The following is a 20,000-nucleotide window of genomic DNA, read 5'->3' on the forward strand; positions in this document are numbered from 1 at the left end:
CTGGTAACGAAGCACTTTTCACTTAAGATTTCCCTTGGGAGTAAGTTATTTCCAAGGATTAGTGAATTGAATATTAAACGAAAATTGTGGCTTAAAAATTGTGAATATGGTGTGTGTTTGCATGAAGTAACTTTTTTTAATGTATACCGGCATAAAAAACAAAATAAATGCATATAGCAATGTGCTCTTATTGGCGTCTCCACGAAGAATAGTTAGTAGAGTTGCCTTGGAAATGAAACGTTAACATAAGAAACCAACAACTGTTTCTTGACACTGTCATTACTCTGGTAATTTCGTGAAATAAGTCAAAATCAGACCTCGAAAACGCGTCGCCTTACTTTCTTTCGAGAGTTAAGAAGGGACACAGAAAACCTCCTTTACTTTGGTTTACGGCTTCCAACGGGCCGTAAGAAACTCATTTCGCGGTTTTCTCTGGGGTCTCCGGCAAAAGCTGGAAACGGTATTTTTCTTGTACCGCCTCCGTGACGGGTCGTAACTCCATATGAGGTCTTTGAGTCAACGTTCCCGGCCTCCTTAGTTCGTCATAAGGTCTTTCTTCGACTGCCTTTCTTTGTTTACTCTTTTCCCCTTCATCATAACGTTTCCTTTTCTCGGATTTGTCTCTACTTTGACTTTGGTCACAGTCGTCTTTATTTTCATGGGTTTGAGTTTCTTAATCAAATGGTCTTTCTTTCGGTGTTGAGTTTACTTTTCCAGTTTATAGTCAGGTTTCCATTTTATGGTGTTCACTCAGCGTGCCATTTTTACAGAGATGGCTTTATATTTTCCTTTCAGTATAAGTTCCTAAACCTTTTGGATCATCTCTCTCTCTCTCTCTCTCTCTCTCTCTCTCTCTCTCTCTCTCTCTCTCTCTCTCTCCTAAATGGTTGACTCTCTGTTACTGCCATATTCATAACGTATCTGATGATCGAGATGAAACCCCTGTGCAGAAAATAACACCACATTAGTGGTTCTACCTACCTACTGTACACAGAAGACGGTATGTTTTGTGTGTGTGTGTGTGTGTGTGTGTGCGCGCGCGTGTATGTTTGAGTATGTAGGCGTGCATGGGAAAGTGTATGCATATGAATATGTATATGCGTTTCTGTCTGATAGTGCCAGCCCTATGAGAGCCGTTATTCAGCTCAGTGGTCAGGTTAAACTATTTTAATAATAATAATCTATCTGATAGTGCAGACGATTCTGGTCCACAAATACATACCGAGGCATAGATGCGTAACAACAGGTATAGACTACAACCCTCACAATTAATCCAAACTCAATCGGCAACTGTGGCTTCTAAAGGCTTACTCACTTTGTCCTGGAGGTAGTGATGTTCTTGTTGTAGAAGTACCCGTGTCGGATCCCGATGAATCTCTCGACGGCCATCGTGGAAACCAGGAGATGAGTCACCAGGCTTATGAGCATCATGGAGAAGCCGTGGAAATTGCACAGAGGCACCTGGGGGCGAAGAGAAGGGTTTCCATAGTTGTGAATTTTGTTTTCTCAGGTTTACAGTGAGTTGTTTTACTGTCCTGGGTTGTGTTTTTTTCACGTTTAAAGTAAAATTTTACAACAGTAGGGTTACATTTCTCACTCTCAACACATTGGTATGAACACGTACAGTAAATGCACAATATATATATATATATATATATATATATATATATATATATATATATATATATATATATATATATATATATATATATATATATATATACTATATGTGTGTGTATACATACATATATATACACACAATTATACTACTTCTGATGCTGAAGTGGTTCCTAAATTCAGACCAAAATACTGAATTGACTGCAAAAAGCTCCTGGTGTGGCCATGTAGAGAGAATTATGGAAGATATATTAAAAAAAGTGGAGGAAATGTCAAATGTTCACAGACAAAGCAAAGATTAAGAGGGAGAATATTTTTGAAACGCAAAACCTACGTATCCCTGGTTCTGTAGTCAAAATATTGGATTTTGAAGTTTGGAAAGAAGCTTTCACAGATAGAGACGGTAATTATTAGTAATTTGTATTTTATGGAGCAGTTTTGAGAACTGGGAAATTGAATAGACGAATTTTTTTCACTCCAAAGATGGATAGAGAAGCTGAAGGGTTTTTTTTTTTTTATGAAGCAAGCCCTTTCTAATGGAAATTGACGTGGAAATGTGTGAGTGCTATTGTATTAGTGAACATTCAGTAAATGACTGTTTTGTGTGATATATATATATATATATATATATATATATATATATATATATATATATATATATATATATATATATATAATATACTGTATATATACACCTACATGTGTATATATATATATATATATATATATATATATATATATATATATATATATATATATATATATATATATATATATATATATATATATATATATATGAGAGAGAGAGAGAGAGAGAGAGAGAGAGAGAGAGAGAGAGAGAGAGAGAGAGAGAGAGAGAGAGAGAATGGCAGGATACAAATGTCAGCATTTACATTAACGTTATGAGATCGAGTGAGAATACCTGGTAATCATCTAAAATAGTCATCCCACATAATGAAATATGTTTTCTATTTATACTCTCACAAGATACTATACAATATCACATAACACTATGCTAAGAGATACAGCCCCATTGATGCTTCCATTTCTCAAGAAAAACTAAGCCATCCTCAGCTAAACAATAGACTCGTTCCCAGGACGCTGTGACGTCAGTAGCTCCTTCTTTATAGGTAATTGCTAATATAGATAAGATTAGCTCATCTTAGTATCTTTCCCGGAACGCAGTATCAGTCTCAAACAAGTGAAGGGCAATTAATGTATAAAAAGCTAAGAAAACTTTTTGAAAATATGTCTTAAAATTAGTGTCTCTCAGGTAATAAGACTACCTATTAATCCAATGTTCGACTTATCACAGCACGGACTGCTTTTTGTTTGTCGATAATTATCCATAATAGCGCTTAGACCCCTTGCCCGTTAATTTAGTCATGGCAAAAATAGCACAGTATTCTTCGAAATTGTCTGCTTGCAGATAGTGTTATTCAGGCGCCTCGGTGCACCTAAGACTTGGGCGTGGGCGCCAGACGGCGAGTTGAGCCGAAAAAACAAGGGCGGATAGACCCCAGGATGAGATGGGTGGGCGGTGTATTGTTTATACCGACTTCTTTTGGCTGTTTACCGTTCCCGGGTTCTCAAATCTCGCGGTTTATTGATGCTTAGTGGTTAAACGTTGTTTGTATCTTTTGTCATGTCTCATGTTTTTTATCACTTCCATGTTTGTTTATGTTTGTGCACGAAGAGGAAAACGAACATGAAACTTGTTTGTTTGTACACGAGACATCAGCGAGGCGAAAGGACATGTCCACTCGATCCTCATAAACAGAATATATTTTTTCAAGAAGTGTGTGTTGGCAATCGCCGCGCCGTGTTTGCAAATTAGGTAACTTGATATCATTTGGCAAGATAGAAATCTAGGATAAGACGGGTTCAGTTCCACTGAGCGAATCTCTAGATGTTTTTAGGTCAATATTTTTAAATGATATTTACAAATGTAACCGGGCGTGCCTCTGTCAAGCCATTTCCTGTGAGTTCGCGTTAGTAAAAATGCAAGTTGCGTTAACCATTCTACTGAAATATATATATTTGCATATTGCTTCCTGTCTCGTATCGTGGGGACGGAAGTTTTGTTGTCTTCAAGGTGATGATGAGTATTAGTATTAGTATTAAGTGATAGGTAGCCTGCCAGCATTAAGTAAATCTCGCGAAATTGCAAAGCGAATTTTTCAAATTGATGGTTCCTGTAAGGTAAGATACCAAGACTTCATTGATATGCTTGGTGGAAGCGAATTAATTTTTCCTTCATTTTCTTTCATCGGTTTACATTAAATTAGCCTAGTTTTGTCTCCTCAGATGCGTAAAATAAAAACGAATTATAAATTTTTGACCTCTGCATTCCTTAGAATAAAGCATACTAAGTGATGCACTATAAGAGATCTGCCATGGACAATTCTTTGTGATAAATTTTATTAACTGGAATGACAAGAGATCTATTTAAACATTTTGAAAACTTTGGACATAACCCAGAATCAGAGATGGTCATAAGCTTCAATACAACGCTGCTATTGAACCTCAATCCCTCCTCGATCCTTCAAGAGAGGCTCTAACGTCGAGCTATAAACATTTACGACGAAGCTTACAAGATTTTCGGGGTTTCTTTACTGTCCACTGTATTCCGACGAAGAGAGTAAGTTGGCCATAAAAATGATGACGTCATATTTCCCCTCCTCCCCCGTAACTACGATAAATGTTGTAGCTAAAATCTCGGTTTTTATATTTTCGGAAGGGTTTCTTGTCAGTCTCCTGGATGCTATGTGCAACGCCTACATGCTTATTTATTTCTCTTGGTATAATGTTGCGTCAGTCATTTCAGCGTTTTATGGGAAGATTTTGTCGCTGGGCATTGTGGCTTCTGCCTCTTCTTAGAAAAATAAAAGGGGAATAATTGCTTCGTGGTACAGTGTCTGGTAGAGACTGGAATCCAGTTATGGTCAGTATGGTCAGGTCTGGGATTTGATTACAGATCGTTTGCCATCACTCAGAATTAAACGTCTTATTGGGATTTAGATAAGAGGAGTGCCGGTGATTACTGTGTAGTAGCCTTCATTATACCTTGTTTCCTTTGTGTTCTTTCTTTAACCTTTTACCTTCTTTTATATATGTATATAAATATATACAGTATGTATATATATATATATATATATATATATATATATATATATATATATATATATATATATATATATATACACACACATACAGACAGATAGTCGCATATGGATTTCATTTTCCTTGATTCGAGTTTTATTTATTTCCATATAATCAGATTTCTTCATATTACACACTGAAATTGTGGAGGAATGTTTGGAATGTTTTTGTTAAACATAAGATAAGTTATGGAAACCTCGGCAATGTATGGTGTGAGTGCACACACACACACACACACACACACACACACACACACACACATCATCATCATCATCATCATCATCATCATCATCATCATCATCACCCACACACTCACACACACACACACACACACATATATATATATATATATATATATATATATATATATATATATTATATATATATATATATATATATATATATATATATATATATATATATATATATATATATATATATATATGTATGTATATATGCAAACACGCACCTAAGCCCACCAACACTTACATGCCAATTACCAGCTATAACCACGTAACACCATTTACAAGTCATTCGCTTGATGGATAAAATAATCACATCAAATTAGTTAATACCAGTTTGGTTAATATCTATTAAGATGATATGCCTCACTGCCGTCGTCCAGTTATGTATGAACTTAAGTAATATACATTGCAAATGTCCCCAAGCTAATAACCTAATTCCAATCCAAGCTTTAATGGAATTGTGCATTTGGTCATCGCTCACGGGAGACACTGGCAATGCAAATCGGGTTATTTACATGTTTCAGTCATTACCTTTACATTACCAAAATACAGCAATAATGCGAGCATGACCATCATCGTCTGGCAAAGGAACCGCACACCGGCCAGGAGATAAAGCAATTCAATTACACAGTTACCTGATTCGAATAAGACGGATCTAGATGGAGGTCCCAGATTTCGGGAGAAGCAATACAAGATTACGGGGTGGATCTTCGGCGGATTTACTCTTCTCGTTATTTATTCGCTCAGTTTCGTAGTTGATTCTCGAACTGTTTGTAATTAAGAAACAGTGATGATCTTGTACACTTTTTTTCTATTAAGAAAAGTTATTTTCCAGGGGTAGGTTCAAGAAAAACGTATGACCAAAAACTTGTCAGTGATTCATCTTGCTCTAATGAATCGAGTAAAATTCTAACGCATTTTCATGAACAATTCATAATATACTTTTGTCATCAGTTATCATGCACTCTCATTCTCTCTTCGAACATTTTTTTATTACTTTTATTACCTTCTCGTACCATTCCTTTCTACGCTTCCACCTAAACCTTCATGTCGATACTGTTTTCGATACTGCACTTAGAATTATAACTTCATTTTTGTTCACTCTTCGTCCCACATGATCAAAATACTTCCTTGTGTTACTTTCCCCAGCGTTAATTAAGGCAGTGTCATGACCTGAAATATATATGTACTTCTCAAACAACTGTATTATTCATAAGAAAAGCTTCCACCAATCTGTATTTCAAGTACATTCAACAATTTCGTCTCGTACCTTTCAAGGACACACGAGTCCTTTACCAACCTTCCAATTTTAACATTTTCTTCCTGGATACCATCCTTCAACTCTATAACTTTCCTGACTCTCTTTTATTTATTAGCTCATTTGGGTCAAAGACTCACCCCCTTCCTCATTGTGCCCTCATAGGTAACGTTATAGAAAACCTTTGAGAGTGCATACTAACAATGATGATATCATCCGCATGGTATCCGTATACTTTCACAATCTTTCTCTTCCATAAATTAACTTTAAGCTTTCTCATTCCAAAGAAGGATATCAAGACACTCTTGGTCTTGATTGCTCCTCTCTGCCACAGATCACCAGTGCATACTGAGCAGGCATCATACGTGGCGCTGTCTACTAATGTTGTCTTTTCTAACAAAATTAATCCCTGAAAACATATATACATTTATATTTATATGTATATACATATACATATATATGTATATATATATATATATATATATATATATATACTGTATATATGTATATATATATGTATATATATACTATATATACATATATATATATATATATATATATATATATATATATATATATATATATATATATATATATATATATATATAGAGAGAGAGAGAGAGAGAGAGAGAGAGAGAGAGAGAGAGAGAGAGGGGGGAGGGGGGCGGGGGGATGTTCGTTAGGAACGACTGTGTTCTGTTGACATAAGCAGTAAATTAGTTATGAATCTGTTAAGCTGGTAAGTGGTTGACTGTGGCGGGTCAGAGCCCTGTGGATAAGAACAGCTTAGAATTGAAAGTATTAAGCTCTCTCTCTCTCTCTCTCTCTCTCTCTCTCTCTCTCTCTCTCTCTCTCTCTCTCTCTCTCTCTCTCTGTAGGCTGCTCGCCTTTGATTTATTGTATAAAATTTCTTGAAACCTTCGCAAAATTCCAGAAAAACTGAGCGACCATTATATATTCCTTCTGATAAGAATCCGCTCCTGCGAATCTTGGCGCATTGTTTGTCAACATGGTCACGAAAGCACGAAGCTGCACGCTAGAAAGCAACGGCAAAGTCTTTTATCAATCACTGTATAAAACTGTATCCGTGGAAATTTCAAAGTGAGGGAAATACAAAGCATACTGTCATTATTATTTTTGAAAATATGCACGAATACATATGCAAGATTTCACAGAGTACAAATCCCATACGTTATGGAATAAACAAAAAAGAGCGAAATATAGATACGGTGGAGTAATATCTAAGTAAATATAACAAATAAGCAAATGAAGAAAGGAAAAGCAAGTTAATCTCAGCGTGCAGTAGGATCTCAAACGTGACCAGAAGTGTTTCATGTGTTTTGGTTCCAAATCATCTTGTTTGTGTAAACAGATGAGCGATTATGAACCAAGTTCGGATATTCAACGAACAACCACAGACATGATTTATGACCGATAGTTTGCAACAAGAACATATTTGTTTTTGGCTAAATGATTCCCATTTATAATCAGCGCATGTTTGATGTGCTTTCCCATTTATAATCAATGCATGTTTGATGTCCTTTTATACAGTATTAAGGCGTGAACTGTTGTCAAAAATAAACATTGACCTCGAATTTTGTAAGAGAAATACGTACATCATATTTACAGGTCTATGTTTGTTGAAAGTTATTTTTAAAATAATTTGATGAATTTAGGATATTATGATGACGTCGAGACTGATATTAGGAACCTTCAAGTCCAGTAATTTCGCGCAAACCAAAATTAATCCCTTCAATAATTGGACTAACAACACATGCAATTTTGGTGAGAATAACATCAGCCAGTGAATTTTTAAATCACTGACAAAATGAGTAAAAGCAATGTAGAAAATGAGAAGGATCTAATACTAACCAGTCAATAAATGATGAGTCATTGTCGGTTCTCAAATGAATGTATAAGCCAGGTGTTTGAAAAACAAATGTCGACTATTTGTCATATGTATAACATTGAAATATATTGTAGTATACTTAATCAGTCTGCTTCCGTAGCGGACGAAGTCTAAAAGTACAATACGTAATACAAAATGTATACTGTCATTTATAAACTTCATTCAAGTCACAAACTTGTGGTTACTGGCATAATTATTACTTTAATCAATTGCATTTTACTGGCAAGAAGGATTACTATAATTGCTTTTTAATATTCGAAGTGCGCGAACATTCATATAGAATAACATATGAGACATGGTGTACATATTTCTTGCAAGGATTTTGAAGTCAGAGATATCAGTCATTATAAATTTAGTGACCTTGACCTATCACAAATTAATCAGGTGAGGTCGCCTGAGTCATTACGACCTCACGGGAGGCTGGCGACAAGACACGTGCCATCCGGATTCACAGAGGAGTCTTGTGGAAAGTTCAACTGAAGACCGCCAACAGCGTCCATACCACTACCACGAGAACCGTTCTACGGTTTTACAGCTAATTGAATGAAAGGACCACGGGTAATTAAGCTGTGTGATATTGTCGTGGCTTAACAGAGCATAACGGCCTGCAGCGCGTAACAGCCTGACCGCGTAGGAGGGTAGCGCCATCGGTGCACCTCATGCGGTGCACAGTAGGCATTACCTCAGGTTCTTTGCAGAGTCCCTTGGGCCTGTAGCTGCAACCCCTTTCATTCCTTTTACTCTACCTCTGTTCATTCCTTTTACTCTACCTCTCTTCATATTATCTTTCTACCCTCTTACTCTTCACCCTCTCCTAGCAATCGTTTCATAGTGCAGCTGCGAGGTTTACCTCCTGTTACACGTTTCAAACATCATTTACTGTCAATTTCTCTTTCATCGCCGAATGACCACGTAGGTCCCAGCGCTTGGCCATTGGCGTAAATGTGACGTTCCAATCCAATCCATAAATTCTTAAATAAGGTTAAGATAGAATCGAAATATAACCCTCCTACAACTCACCCCGCCGACCCATGTTTCGTGAGAGTAAGCGACCAGCGCAGGTGGAGTCGTGATGATCTTCCCGATGAGGTCTGTCCAGATGAGAGTGCTCAGCAACACGAAGAACACCGTGCGAGAGTGCTGGGGTCGCGTCGTGGTATACAGGTAATACAGCGCCCAGATCTGACCTGTTGGGAGGAAGGAGTGTACAGCTGTATTTTTAAAATCTGGTGCATATTTTTATCTTCATGTATTTCAATTATTGATGTGAATATCATCGTCGACCTCTCTCTCTCTCTCTCTCTCTCTCTCTCTCTCTCTCTCTCTCTCTCTCTCTCTATATATATATATATATATATATATATATATATATATATATATATATATATATATATATATATATATATATACATATATATACATATATATATACGCAATATATATTATATATATATTTATACATATACATATATATATATATATATATATATATATATATATATATATATATATATATATATATATATATATATATATATATATATATATATATATTTATACATATACATATATATACACATATACATATATATATATATATATAATATTATATATATATATATATATATATATATATATATATATATACATATACATATATATACACATATATATATACATAAACACACAATAAATATTTATATATATATTGTATAGATATAATAAATACACACACATATATATATGTGTGTGTATATATATATAATCTCTAAAGAGCCATTTCTAAATCCCAATTTATAATGGATTCTGCGTTTTAGTCAGAATTTCCGAGAAACCATTAAACGCCGTGATATTGTGGAAGCCCCGTCATATTATTCTCATCGTTTCAACGATTATTGAAACTTCTGGGCAGTTAAGACTGTGTTGTTCTTAATAATTGCATGCAGTGGTAGTAAAGTTGATTGAAAATAACTTTTCTCATAATTATTACTCAGAATATAGAATTCTCTGGCATATCTGTATTTGCATTAGAATATCGTAAGTATTTACATGGTTAATTGCTTTTGTTCTGAAGTATTATGTATAGAAAATGTTGGTTTATCAAGTGCTGCTTAAGAATGTACGGATTTGTTTTTAAGTTACACACAATCGTGTATATATATTAAATGTATAATATCTATATATATGTATATATATATATATATATATATATATACTATAATATATATATATATATATATATATATATATATATATATATATATATATATATATATATATGTACGCTCATACATATTAAATCAATGTTTTCAACAGTTCAATTACATATATATTAAACCAATCTCTTCAACGATTTAATTACATTAAAATATAACATACGGAAGGCGCACTAAAACTGGCGTTGTCCTTGAAAATCGAAAATACAACCACCGCCTGCGAGGGCGTAGTACTGCATTTCGTCTGGTGCCTCGTTAATGAAGGTGGAGGCACTCAAAGAGAGAAGAGGACTGATTTGCCGGTGCTGATTATTCGCAGTGCCAATTGCCAGTTTCCGGAGGCTTTCCGGAGCTCGTCAAATGTAAATTTCAGGCGACTCGATCAGCGCTTATTGAAACAGGCGAATTCATCGTTACTTTGTGGAGCCGCTCGAGATCGCTTGCGGTGCTTATCAGTTTGAATGTTTGCTAATGTTGTATAACCATGATATGTATTTTTTATACATATATTTGTGTACACACACACACACACACACACACACACATAAATAATATATATATATATATATATATATATATATATATATATATATATATATATATATATATATATATATATATATATATATATATATATACTTACAGAAGCTTCCGTGGACGCCAGGCTTAATATGAGAGGCAGGGTAAGCAGTGAGGTACTTTCACCCCACTTGAATCCGAAAGGACAATTTACGGAAATTAGAGTTGGAGAAAGATTGGTGTTGGTGTTTCGTTTGTGCCTGACACCCTACGTCTATTGTAAGTTCTAATGATGTTTTTGTAAAATCGGGAAAGTTGAAAGTAATTCGTGTCGACAAGAGAAGACCGAGGGAGTTTGTTAATCGCAACTCTCATTTGGTTCCTACTCCTCGTTACCCAAAGCCAGTTGCACCAGACATATACCGACAGTAACAAAACGTCAGGAAAGCTTTGAGGAATTTGTATTGACAATTGAAAACCCGAAGAAATTTGTCAATTTGTAGTCTCTGTTGGTTACTCATCTTTGTTACCGAAAGCCAACTGCATCAAATTTCTACCGACAGTTCCCCGTAGGCGGTTAGTGCCGTCAGTGCATCTCATGCTGTACACTGAAGGCATCACTTGAGGTTCTTTGCGGCGTCCCTTCGGCCCCTAGCTGCAACCCCTTTTCATTCCTTTTACCGTACCTCCGTTCATATTCTTTTTCTTCCATCTTGCTATCCACTCTCTCCTAACAATTGATTCATAGTGCAACTACGAGGTTTTCCTCCTTTTATCAGTTAGCGTCTTTTTACTATCAATTTCCATTTCAGCGCTGAATGACCTTGTAGGTCCCAGCCAGCGGTTGGCCTTTGGCCTAAATCCTATATTCTGTTATATGCTATTATTTACTGACAGTTCTCTCTGTCAAAGTTTTGCATCTTTTCGTAAAGCAGGATCACAAACAAGAGGTATTCGTGTTTGAAAAGTGGATAATGTCGGAGACATGATTTGAACCGCACCAGCACGAACCTGCAACCCCGCTGAGGCTGAGGAGAATCGGCGAAACGATGGTGGCCCCCGGGTTTCTGTCCAGGTGGGTGCAGGTGACGTTCCCCTCGCATTGCACCGTCAGCTGCGTGTCCGTCATGGCGGTGCCGTGTAGTGTCACGCCGTGGCACAGCAACGAAAGGTCATCCCTCTGATCTTCAGGAACCTCCCCGTCTTCCACTTCTATGCGAGGGACAATCATGGTGGCGCCCTAAGCACCCGTAAGGCGCCTCGCTCCACGGATCCTGCAGAGAGAAAATGGAAAGTTAACATTTTGGGTTTAATTAATTTTTTTTTAATCTTTTTGCTGTCTTAGTTATTCCTTTATATACTGTATACAGTATATATGTATATATTATTTATATATATATATATATATATATATATATATATATATATATATATATATATATATACATATTTATATATATACATATATTATATATATACATATATATATATATATATATATATATATATATATATATATATATATATATATATATATATATATATATATATATGAATATATAATATATATATATATATATATATATATCTATATATATATATATATATATATATATATATATATATATATATATAAATGTACATATGCCTTTTTTCACTTAAAAGGAGTGGCTTCAAAGAGTGTTAAGCTTCCAGTTCATAGCAAGTCTTTTTGGATTGACTTTTCAGCACCATGCCTTTCTCCACTCTAGCTGTGACCCATGGCAGTCGAGTAAAGTCCTGGTACACAATTCAATTTAGATCAAAGATATACAGTTAGGGAAAGCGAGGGATATTTAGAAATCACACGGCATAGCGGAATTAATTTCGTCAGACCAATTTAGGCAATGTAATGTCCACCAAAGCGAATGGGGATTAGTAAACAAGACACAGGCCAATTGCCGAAATCGCTTAAAAACAAGTAAAATATTTGTCGAAGTTTCTTCGGCGCAATCGAGTTTTCTGTACAGCCTCTACAGCGTATAATCAAGGCCACCGAAGATAGATGTCTTTCGGTGGTCTCGGTATAATGCTCTATCGGCCGCGACCCATGTAACTTTAACCACGACCTGGTGATGGCCGCTCCTATATCGTTGCCAAAAGCTCGATTATGGCTAACGTAACCTTAAATAAAGTAAAAACTACTGAGGCTAGAGGACTGCAATTTGGTATGTTTGATGATTGGAAGGTGGATGATAAACATACCAATTTGCAGCCCGCTAGCTTCGGTAGTTTTTAAGATATAGGGGCGGACAGAAAAAGTGCGGTCGGACAGACAAAGCCAGCACAAAAGTTTTCTTTGACAGAAAACTAAAAATAAATACTCAAACCTTTCATGAACAGCTTAAAAATGATTTACTCATCAAGTTTAGAATGTAATAGATTCACGAAATAATAAATTCAATAACACTTCTCCTCCAATAGTATCCTAGAACTATATAAAATTAAATGTTTGTATTCAGAATGATACTTAAGAAGGAGTGTACATCTTTTAATTCAATTAGATGCATCATTACAAGTGTGTCTCCTCATTAAATATCTTGAAAATTCTGAGAATTATCGGCATAAAAAGTCGTGAAGACCTTAACACCAAATAATCGCCAGAATTAACATAAATATTAATAATTCCAACAAGAACGGGCTGCCAAATTTTAACGGGAGGGCTATAATTGTCCATGACGCCATTATGACGCGCCATGACTGATTAAGTTATTACCTCGTATTTAAAAGATCAAATGATCTGCATGCCAGCTTGATCCTGCAGTGTGTCACGTGATACTTCTCTCTGCTTGAACAACTGGTACGGTTCATCCGTCTCTCCTTTTATTTCTCTCTCTTTTTGTGTGATTTATGTTTTCATCAATTTTTTCTCTCAGCATGAGCTACTGTTTTTTCTCTCGGCGTGAGCCAGTAGCTTGATTCAGCTTTCTCTCCTTTTATTTGTTTTCTCTCAGAATAGACAGCTAGGCTAATTTTCTGTATCATTTCTCTCAGGTTTGAAGAGCTAGCATGATTTATCTATCTCATTTTTAAGTAGTAGTAGCCTGATGCAACTGTCTCTCCTTGAATTTATTTCTCTCAGCATAGATAACTAGCCTGATTTTCTTTATCTGTACTCTGTAACCTTGAAGGACTATATTGGTCTTTTTCTCTTGTGTTTGCCTTCTGTCCTGATGTAACTTTCTTTCCCTTAATATTTTCTCTCATCACAAATTGATAACTCTGTTTTATTCTCTCATTATCATACTCTATATTCACAAATTGCTAACTCTGTTTTATTCTCTCATGATCATACTTTTCATTTACCACTGGTCATGATGAAATGATTTTATAATTTTCTAATTTACTTTTTTAAATTGCCTATCTTTTTCTACCTGCTTTTATGATTGACATTTGTTTTCGACCGTTTTTGTTATGCACCATGAACTACCATCATATATTTTTTTTATCTTATTTTATCTACTGTAGTTCTCAAAATAGACGACTAGTAGAGAACGAGTACCATGATCTGGTTTAATTTATTCTTAGCATTAACAATTAACATAATATTTTCTTATATTTCTTGTATATTTTTTCTGCTTATTATTGGTGATATTTCGATATATATATATACATTTATATATATATATATATATATATATATATATATATATATATATGTATCTATATATATGTGTGTTTTTCTATATATATATATATATGCACATACACACATATATATCATAACTAATTATATATGGCATAATGACATAAGAACACATATTGAACCGAGAAATTATTATGGACTTCCCCACGTCGTAAAGTCCGGATATGAGGAAAGGCTTGACATTAACATCAACTTCCTCACCTTCTGAACACACCAAATTACTAAAACTTTACGACAGGCCTTTGAGGTCGAGTGTGAATATCACTGGTTTAGTACGAGATCTAGAAGGCAAGAGGCAAAAAAGGAAGAAATTAAAAATTCGTATTCGATAAATCAAACCTACTCGTAAAAAATATCTCTGAAATTCACTTCCAGCGTATTTCATGGAAACTGGAAACTAGAAATGATGAGCGTCTTCATTGTTTTGAGATCTAGAAGATAAGAGGAAAAAGAAAGAAATTAAATATTCGTATTCGATAAATCAAACCTACTCGTAAAAAATATCTCTGAAATTCACTTCCAGCGTATTTCATGGAAACTGGAAACTAGAAATGATGAGCGTCTTCATTGTTTGAGATCTAGAAGATAAGGAGAAAAAAGAAAGAAATTAAATATTCGTATTCGATAAATCAAACCTACTCGTAAAAAATATCTCTGAAATTCACTTCCAGCGTATTTCATGGAAACTGGAAACTAGAAATGATGAGCGTCTTCATTGTTTGAGATCTAGAAGATAAGAGGAAAAAAGAAAGAAATTAAATATTCGTATTCGATAAATCAAACCTACTCGTAAAAAATATCTCTGAAATTCACTTCCAGCGTATTTCATGGAAACTGGAAACTAGAAATGATGAGCGTCTTCATTGTTTGAGATCTAGAAGATGAGAAATTAAATATTCGTATTCGATAAATCAAACCTACTCGTAAAAAATATCTCTGAAATTCACTTCCAGCGTATTTCATGGAAACTGGAAACTAGAAATGATAAGCGTCAGAAACCCTGTCGAACACTACGTTTCCCCGGCGGACGCTGGAAACCTCATGGAGTATCAGCACTTAGGCCGATTCCTGGAATCAGTGACTCCCAGGACAAGCGCTCTTTAACACCGATCAGGCGTTTCCTCCCTGTTTAATGAAGCACCCGACTTTCGTTCCGGCTAAAGCAAACAAAGGCTCCTCGGTATTGCGTATCCTCGTGACGACGTTGAAATGGCGAATGCGTCTGTCTTTCTCTTCTCAGGTGGATAAAAGTTTAGGGTGTATTATTATGCTTTTGATTTTAGTTATACGATTAATTTTGAAGTGTTATTGAAACAGTTACTGACTCGAAAATTTTTGCTGAGGGATTTCCATCTTAAGTGACTACGGATAGCAGCAATTTTCTCAATACAATATTTATACTATAATATTTGGATATATATATATATATATATATATATATATATATATATATATATATATATATATATATATATATATATATATATATATATATATATATATATATATATATATATATATATATATATATATATATGTATGTGTGTGTGTGTGTGTGTGTGTGTGTGTGTGTGTGTGTGTGTGTGTGTGTGTGTGTGAGCGGGCTCATGTGTGAATAATGCTAGTGCAGTTGATAATTAAATAGGTTTTCTATACAGGTTTTTCTCCTTCATTCAGAAGCCAAAGTATGACAGAGACGGTTCTCTTTTGTTGCTCAAAAAATGAACACATAAGAGAAACTCAAAGAATTTTCCTTTGACAATATACGATTTAAAAAAACACTCTCCAGTTGACAAGCACGCAAGCAAGCACTCCAAGAATGGCAGCAGCGGCACTGGAAAAATTTCCAATAACTGCTCCGGTGGTCAGGCATCCCGGAGGCTTTCCCCCTCACCTCGGGCACTTTATATATATATAGTGAACTTTTATTTCAAGTTGTAGTATTCAGTGCAGCCCCCCTTCCAGGGTTTATTTCGGAGCTTATATTATGAATCACTCGACACCAGTCCAGGTACAGAAGATGTTCCCCTCACGTCTCTCACTTTATAAATATAGTTAACTTTTATTTTTAGCCGCAGCATTAAGAAATGTCTTCCGGCATGGACTATTTTAGGACATGCATTATCAGGCACTTAACGCTTGCCCCAAGCACAGGCATAAAAGCTGATAAAGCTGAAGGAGGGGAGAAAGGTTAAGCCCTAAATGTGACATAAGCTGCGTTTTGGTCGAACATCCTGTCCTGAGACGGTGCCATAAAGTGCCGGTGCCAAATTACTCCAAGTCTGAGCGTTTTCTATGTAGGTGGCGTATCAAATTGGGCTCTTATGGGCCACTATTTGCAGCATATACGAGGGGTGAAATTTATGATAATTGTTTAGGTAGGCAGCATGAGATTGAAGTGCAGCACGGAAAGACTGGGCAAAATTAATTAGCATTTGTTCTAAGAAATTTAGCGTCTTAGAGTAACAAATGCACAGGAAAACTTGTCCTTGTATGCAGTATTTTAAGTCTCACTAGTGCGTATCTTATATAGGCTTCCCTTGAGGCCTGAAAAACCTGTGAGATAATTTTGATGTTGAAAACGAAATATAGTTTTATTCATCCATGTATTCAGGCTTGGTCATACAGCTTATAATTATAAGAGATTTATATTGTTTTAGATAATTACGTTATCGTTGTTATTACAGAATTTCCCTCTTTTTCCTAATGATTAGTTACAAGGTCGACCGGTCACTCAAGTCATCAACTGTAATTAATTATCCTTGTAAATAGTCTTTATACACTATACATACACCTTTGATAACTCTGCCCAAAGGGAACGCTGACGGGAAAGGGAACCTAGATGTGATCAGGATAAGTAAGAAATGCGAAAGCAAAACCGAAACGAAAATAGGTAATGATAGATAATGAGGCCGGCTGACCTCACCCCTGACGTGATGACAAAACCATCCCCTGATATGAGAGATAATTGGATTGGAACGGACAGTTTAGAGGGGAGAGAAGGATAAGATATAATGGAAGTGGCTGCTTGTTTGATTGATATATAAAAATAGCGTGAAGCAATACAATTCCAAAAGCGCCGAATATGACCTTATTTACTTATTCGCTGTAATTCAGTTTGCAATGAGGAATAGGTGGTGGTAATTTTGTTTTTATTTCATCCCTAAAAGGTAAGAACGTCCAGAATAATGCGTAGTTATTCACTTTTTAAAGTGGTCTTTCTTTTTTCTATTAAACTTTTTTGGGTTCAGTTACATTTTCTTTTGTATGTTGTCATGTATTTTTGTACTCAGTTTCAGTTTTCGTTGCATTTATCTTTATTTGTAGTATACTTGTCTTTCTCTTCCTTCCTGTTTTCTCCTTTTCCCATTTGGTTATTTTGCTCTGTTGAACTTTTTCTACAAAATCCAAGCTATTTCGAATGAATTTTATCAACGTTGGGTTTGGCTGCAACTTGGCTAGGTGACTACAGATGAATGCCAGGCAGTAACGCGTTCAGTACATCTCTCGTTATGTGTACATAAATAACATAGGATCCGGTCACTACTTGGGTGGGTGACCACCATATGAAATATAGACACACTTGACGTATAAGCTCCCCACGGCCATGCGAGGCATGGACCTAGTAAACTGCTCCAAAAAAATCATTGCTTAGAAGCTAGCCCGAGATCTTACATTTCTGTTGTAAGCGCCCATGAATCACAGTAAGACCCAAGAGGCCATGAGAGTGAGTCAGTCTGTGTGAGAATCTCATATGCAAGTATGCAGGTAATGTGCTCGTGCATTTAGGAATAGGTCATAGACTCTAAAACCAAGTTTGTGTGTGTGTGTGAGAGAGAGAGAGAGAGAGAGAGAGAGGATATTAACATTAATTCTTCTGTGCTGCGAAAGACATCCTCTTGAGGTTCGTAAGTAACCGGCGAGTTTATATGCATCCAGCTCCATTCCCTAGACTTGGGGTTTCTTAAAGATGACGGGGATTAACTCACGGCCTGTAAGCTTTAAGACTGGAGTTTCACGCTCTTGTTTTTCTGTTGTATCTCTTTTCTCGTGGATACGTTGCGTTGGCCAGTATCGGTCTGTAATTTTTAGTACCTCGTGATTACTCAGTTTGTGAGTGAAAGCAGGAGGAAAGGTTACCAATGAAGATATTCGCCCTTGAAAAAAAAGCGTACATACATACATACAGTACATACATACATACATGCATACATACATATATACATACATACATACATACCCATATACGTTTGCAGATGTACTGCAGGGAACAATGGAAAACAGGGTATAAATCGTGATTGGCTTTGCATTCAGTTTTCCATGAAATCAATATATGTAAATAGAGATTGACGGATAAAGTTAAAGAGGAAGCAAGCAAAGGGTACTGAAAAAAAAGAACATAGTCATGTGCCTTCAAAGCCTAAAGTCTTAGAAGGTGAAGGACAAGTAGTAAATTACTTAATGTCATGTTCTCAACTGCCCCAGCTACTTTTATCACCTAAGTGTGTCATTCCTCTTTCTATTAAAAGCGATCTTCAGGACTTATGATAATTTCAACTGGCCCCAGCTACTTTTATCACCTAAGTGTGTCATTCCTCTTTCTATTAAAAGCGTAGATATGGATCATCAGCACTTGTGATAATTTGGGAAATGATTATCACTTGCTTCTCTCCTTGTTCGTTTCCAAACACCAACCCGACTTGGGCCCTGGGTTCCCTTCCTGACGGAAGGAATTACCAGAAATATCTCAAGAACGATACTTAGCTCTGCTCTCCCTTCCCTCAAAGATTTGACTTATCTTTTACTATAGGAAGTTGGCAAAGATATCTACTGTAAAAAACAGATATAAGAACTAAGTTTCAATGTTTTTCTTTAGCAGGTACTTAAGTGTTTATTTAACAGACTCAGTAATGGTAGTCTTTCTTCATGAAACTCTTCAGTGATATGCATTTCCTTGCGAATTCCTGTACGGCTAGTAATATATAATTTTTTTTTTTTTTTTTCTATATTAACATGGAGAAAACATTCGTTTAGCTTGTTCAGAGAGACGTAAGATGTGTAGTCCATGTAATTAATGTTAATCTATAGATGTATGCTCAGGTGGGTAATTATGCATGGGTCGATGGCCTTGATACCTACACACCTGGGAATAACGTGTAATCATTAGTTACATCACGCCCGTAAATACACAGAGAAACATGTAAATGAATAAATAAATGGATGCTTCAATTGGCGATCATAGCAGAATGTTGCTACAGGATATCATTCTCCACAAATCATAGACAGATGGATAGCAGACAGACATGATATACTGTATATATATATATATATATATATATATATATATATATATATATATATATATATATATATATATATATATATATAT

The 20,000-nt window shown here is 35.5% G+C and overlaps 1 protein-coding gene across 3 annotated transcripts in view; it reads right to left on the reverse strand.

Annotated features, from left to right (window-relative positions):
- The window catches only part of LOC136846049 (uncharacterized), a 119,864-nt gene that overhangs the window by 14,333 nt on the left and 85,531 nt on the right, over nt 1-20,000 (reverse strand). For all 3 annotated transcript variants that reach the window (XM_067116721.1, XM_067116719.1, XM_067116720.1), the window contains 3 exons: nt 11,938-12,200; nt 9,212-9,378; nt 1,316-1,461 (listed from right to left, as the gene is read on the reverse strand). In XM_067116721.1, the coding sequence (XP_066972822.1) occupies nt 1,316-1,461; nt 9,212-9,378; nt 11,938-12,157 (533 nt within the window). In that variant the 5' untranslated portion in view covers nt 12,158-12,200. The remainder of the gene's footprint in view (nt 1-1,315; nt 1,462-9,211; nt 9,379-11,937; nt 12,201-20,000) is intronic.

Source organism: Macrobrachium rosenbergii, chromosome 14, assembly GCF_040412425.1.
Source record: "Macrobrachium rosenbergii isolate ZJJX-2024 chromosome 14, ASM4041242v1, whole genome shotgun sequence".
Taxonomy (NCBI): Eukaryota; Metazoa; Arthropoda; class Malacostraca; order Decapoda; family Palaemonidae; genus Macrobrachium; species Macrobrachium rosenbergii.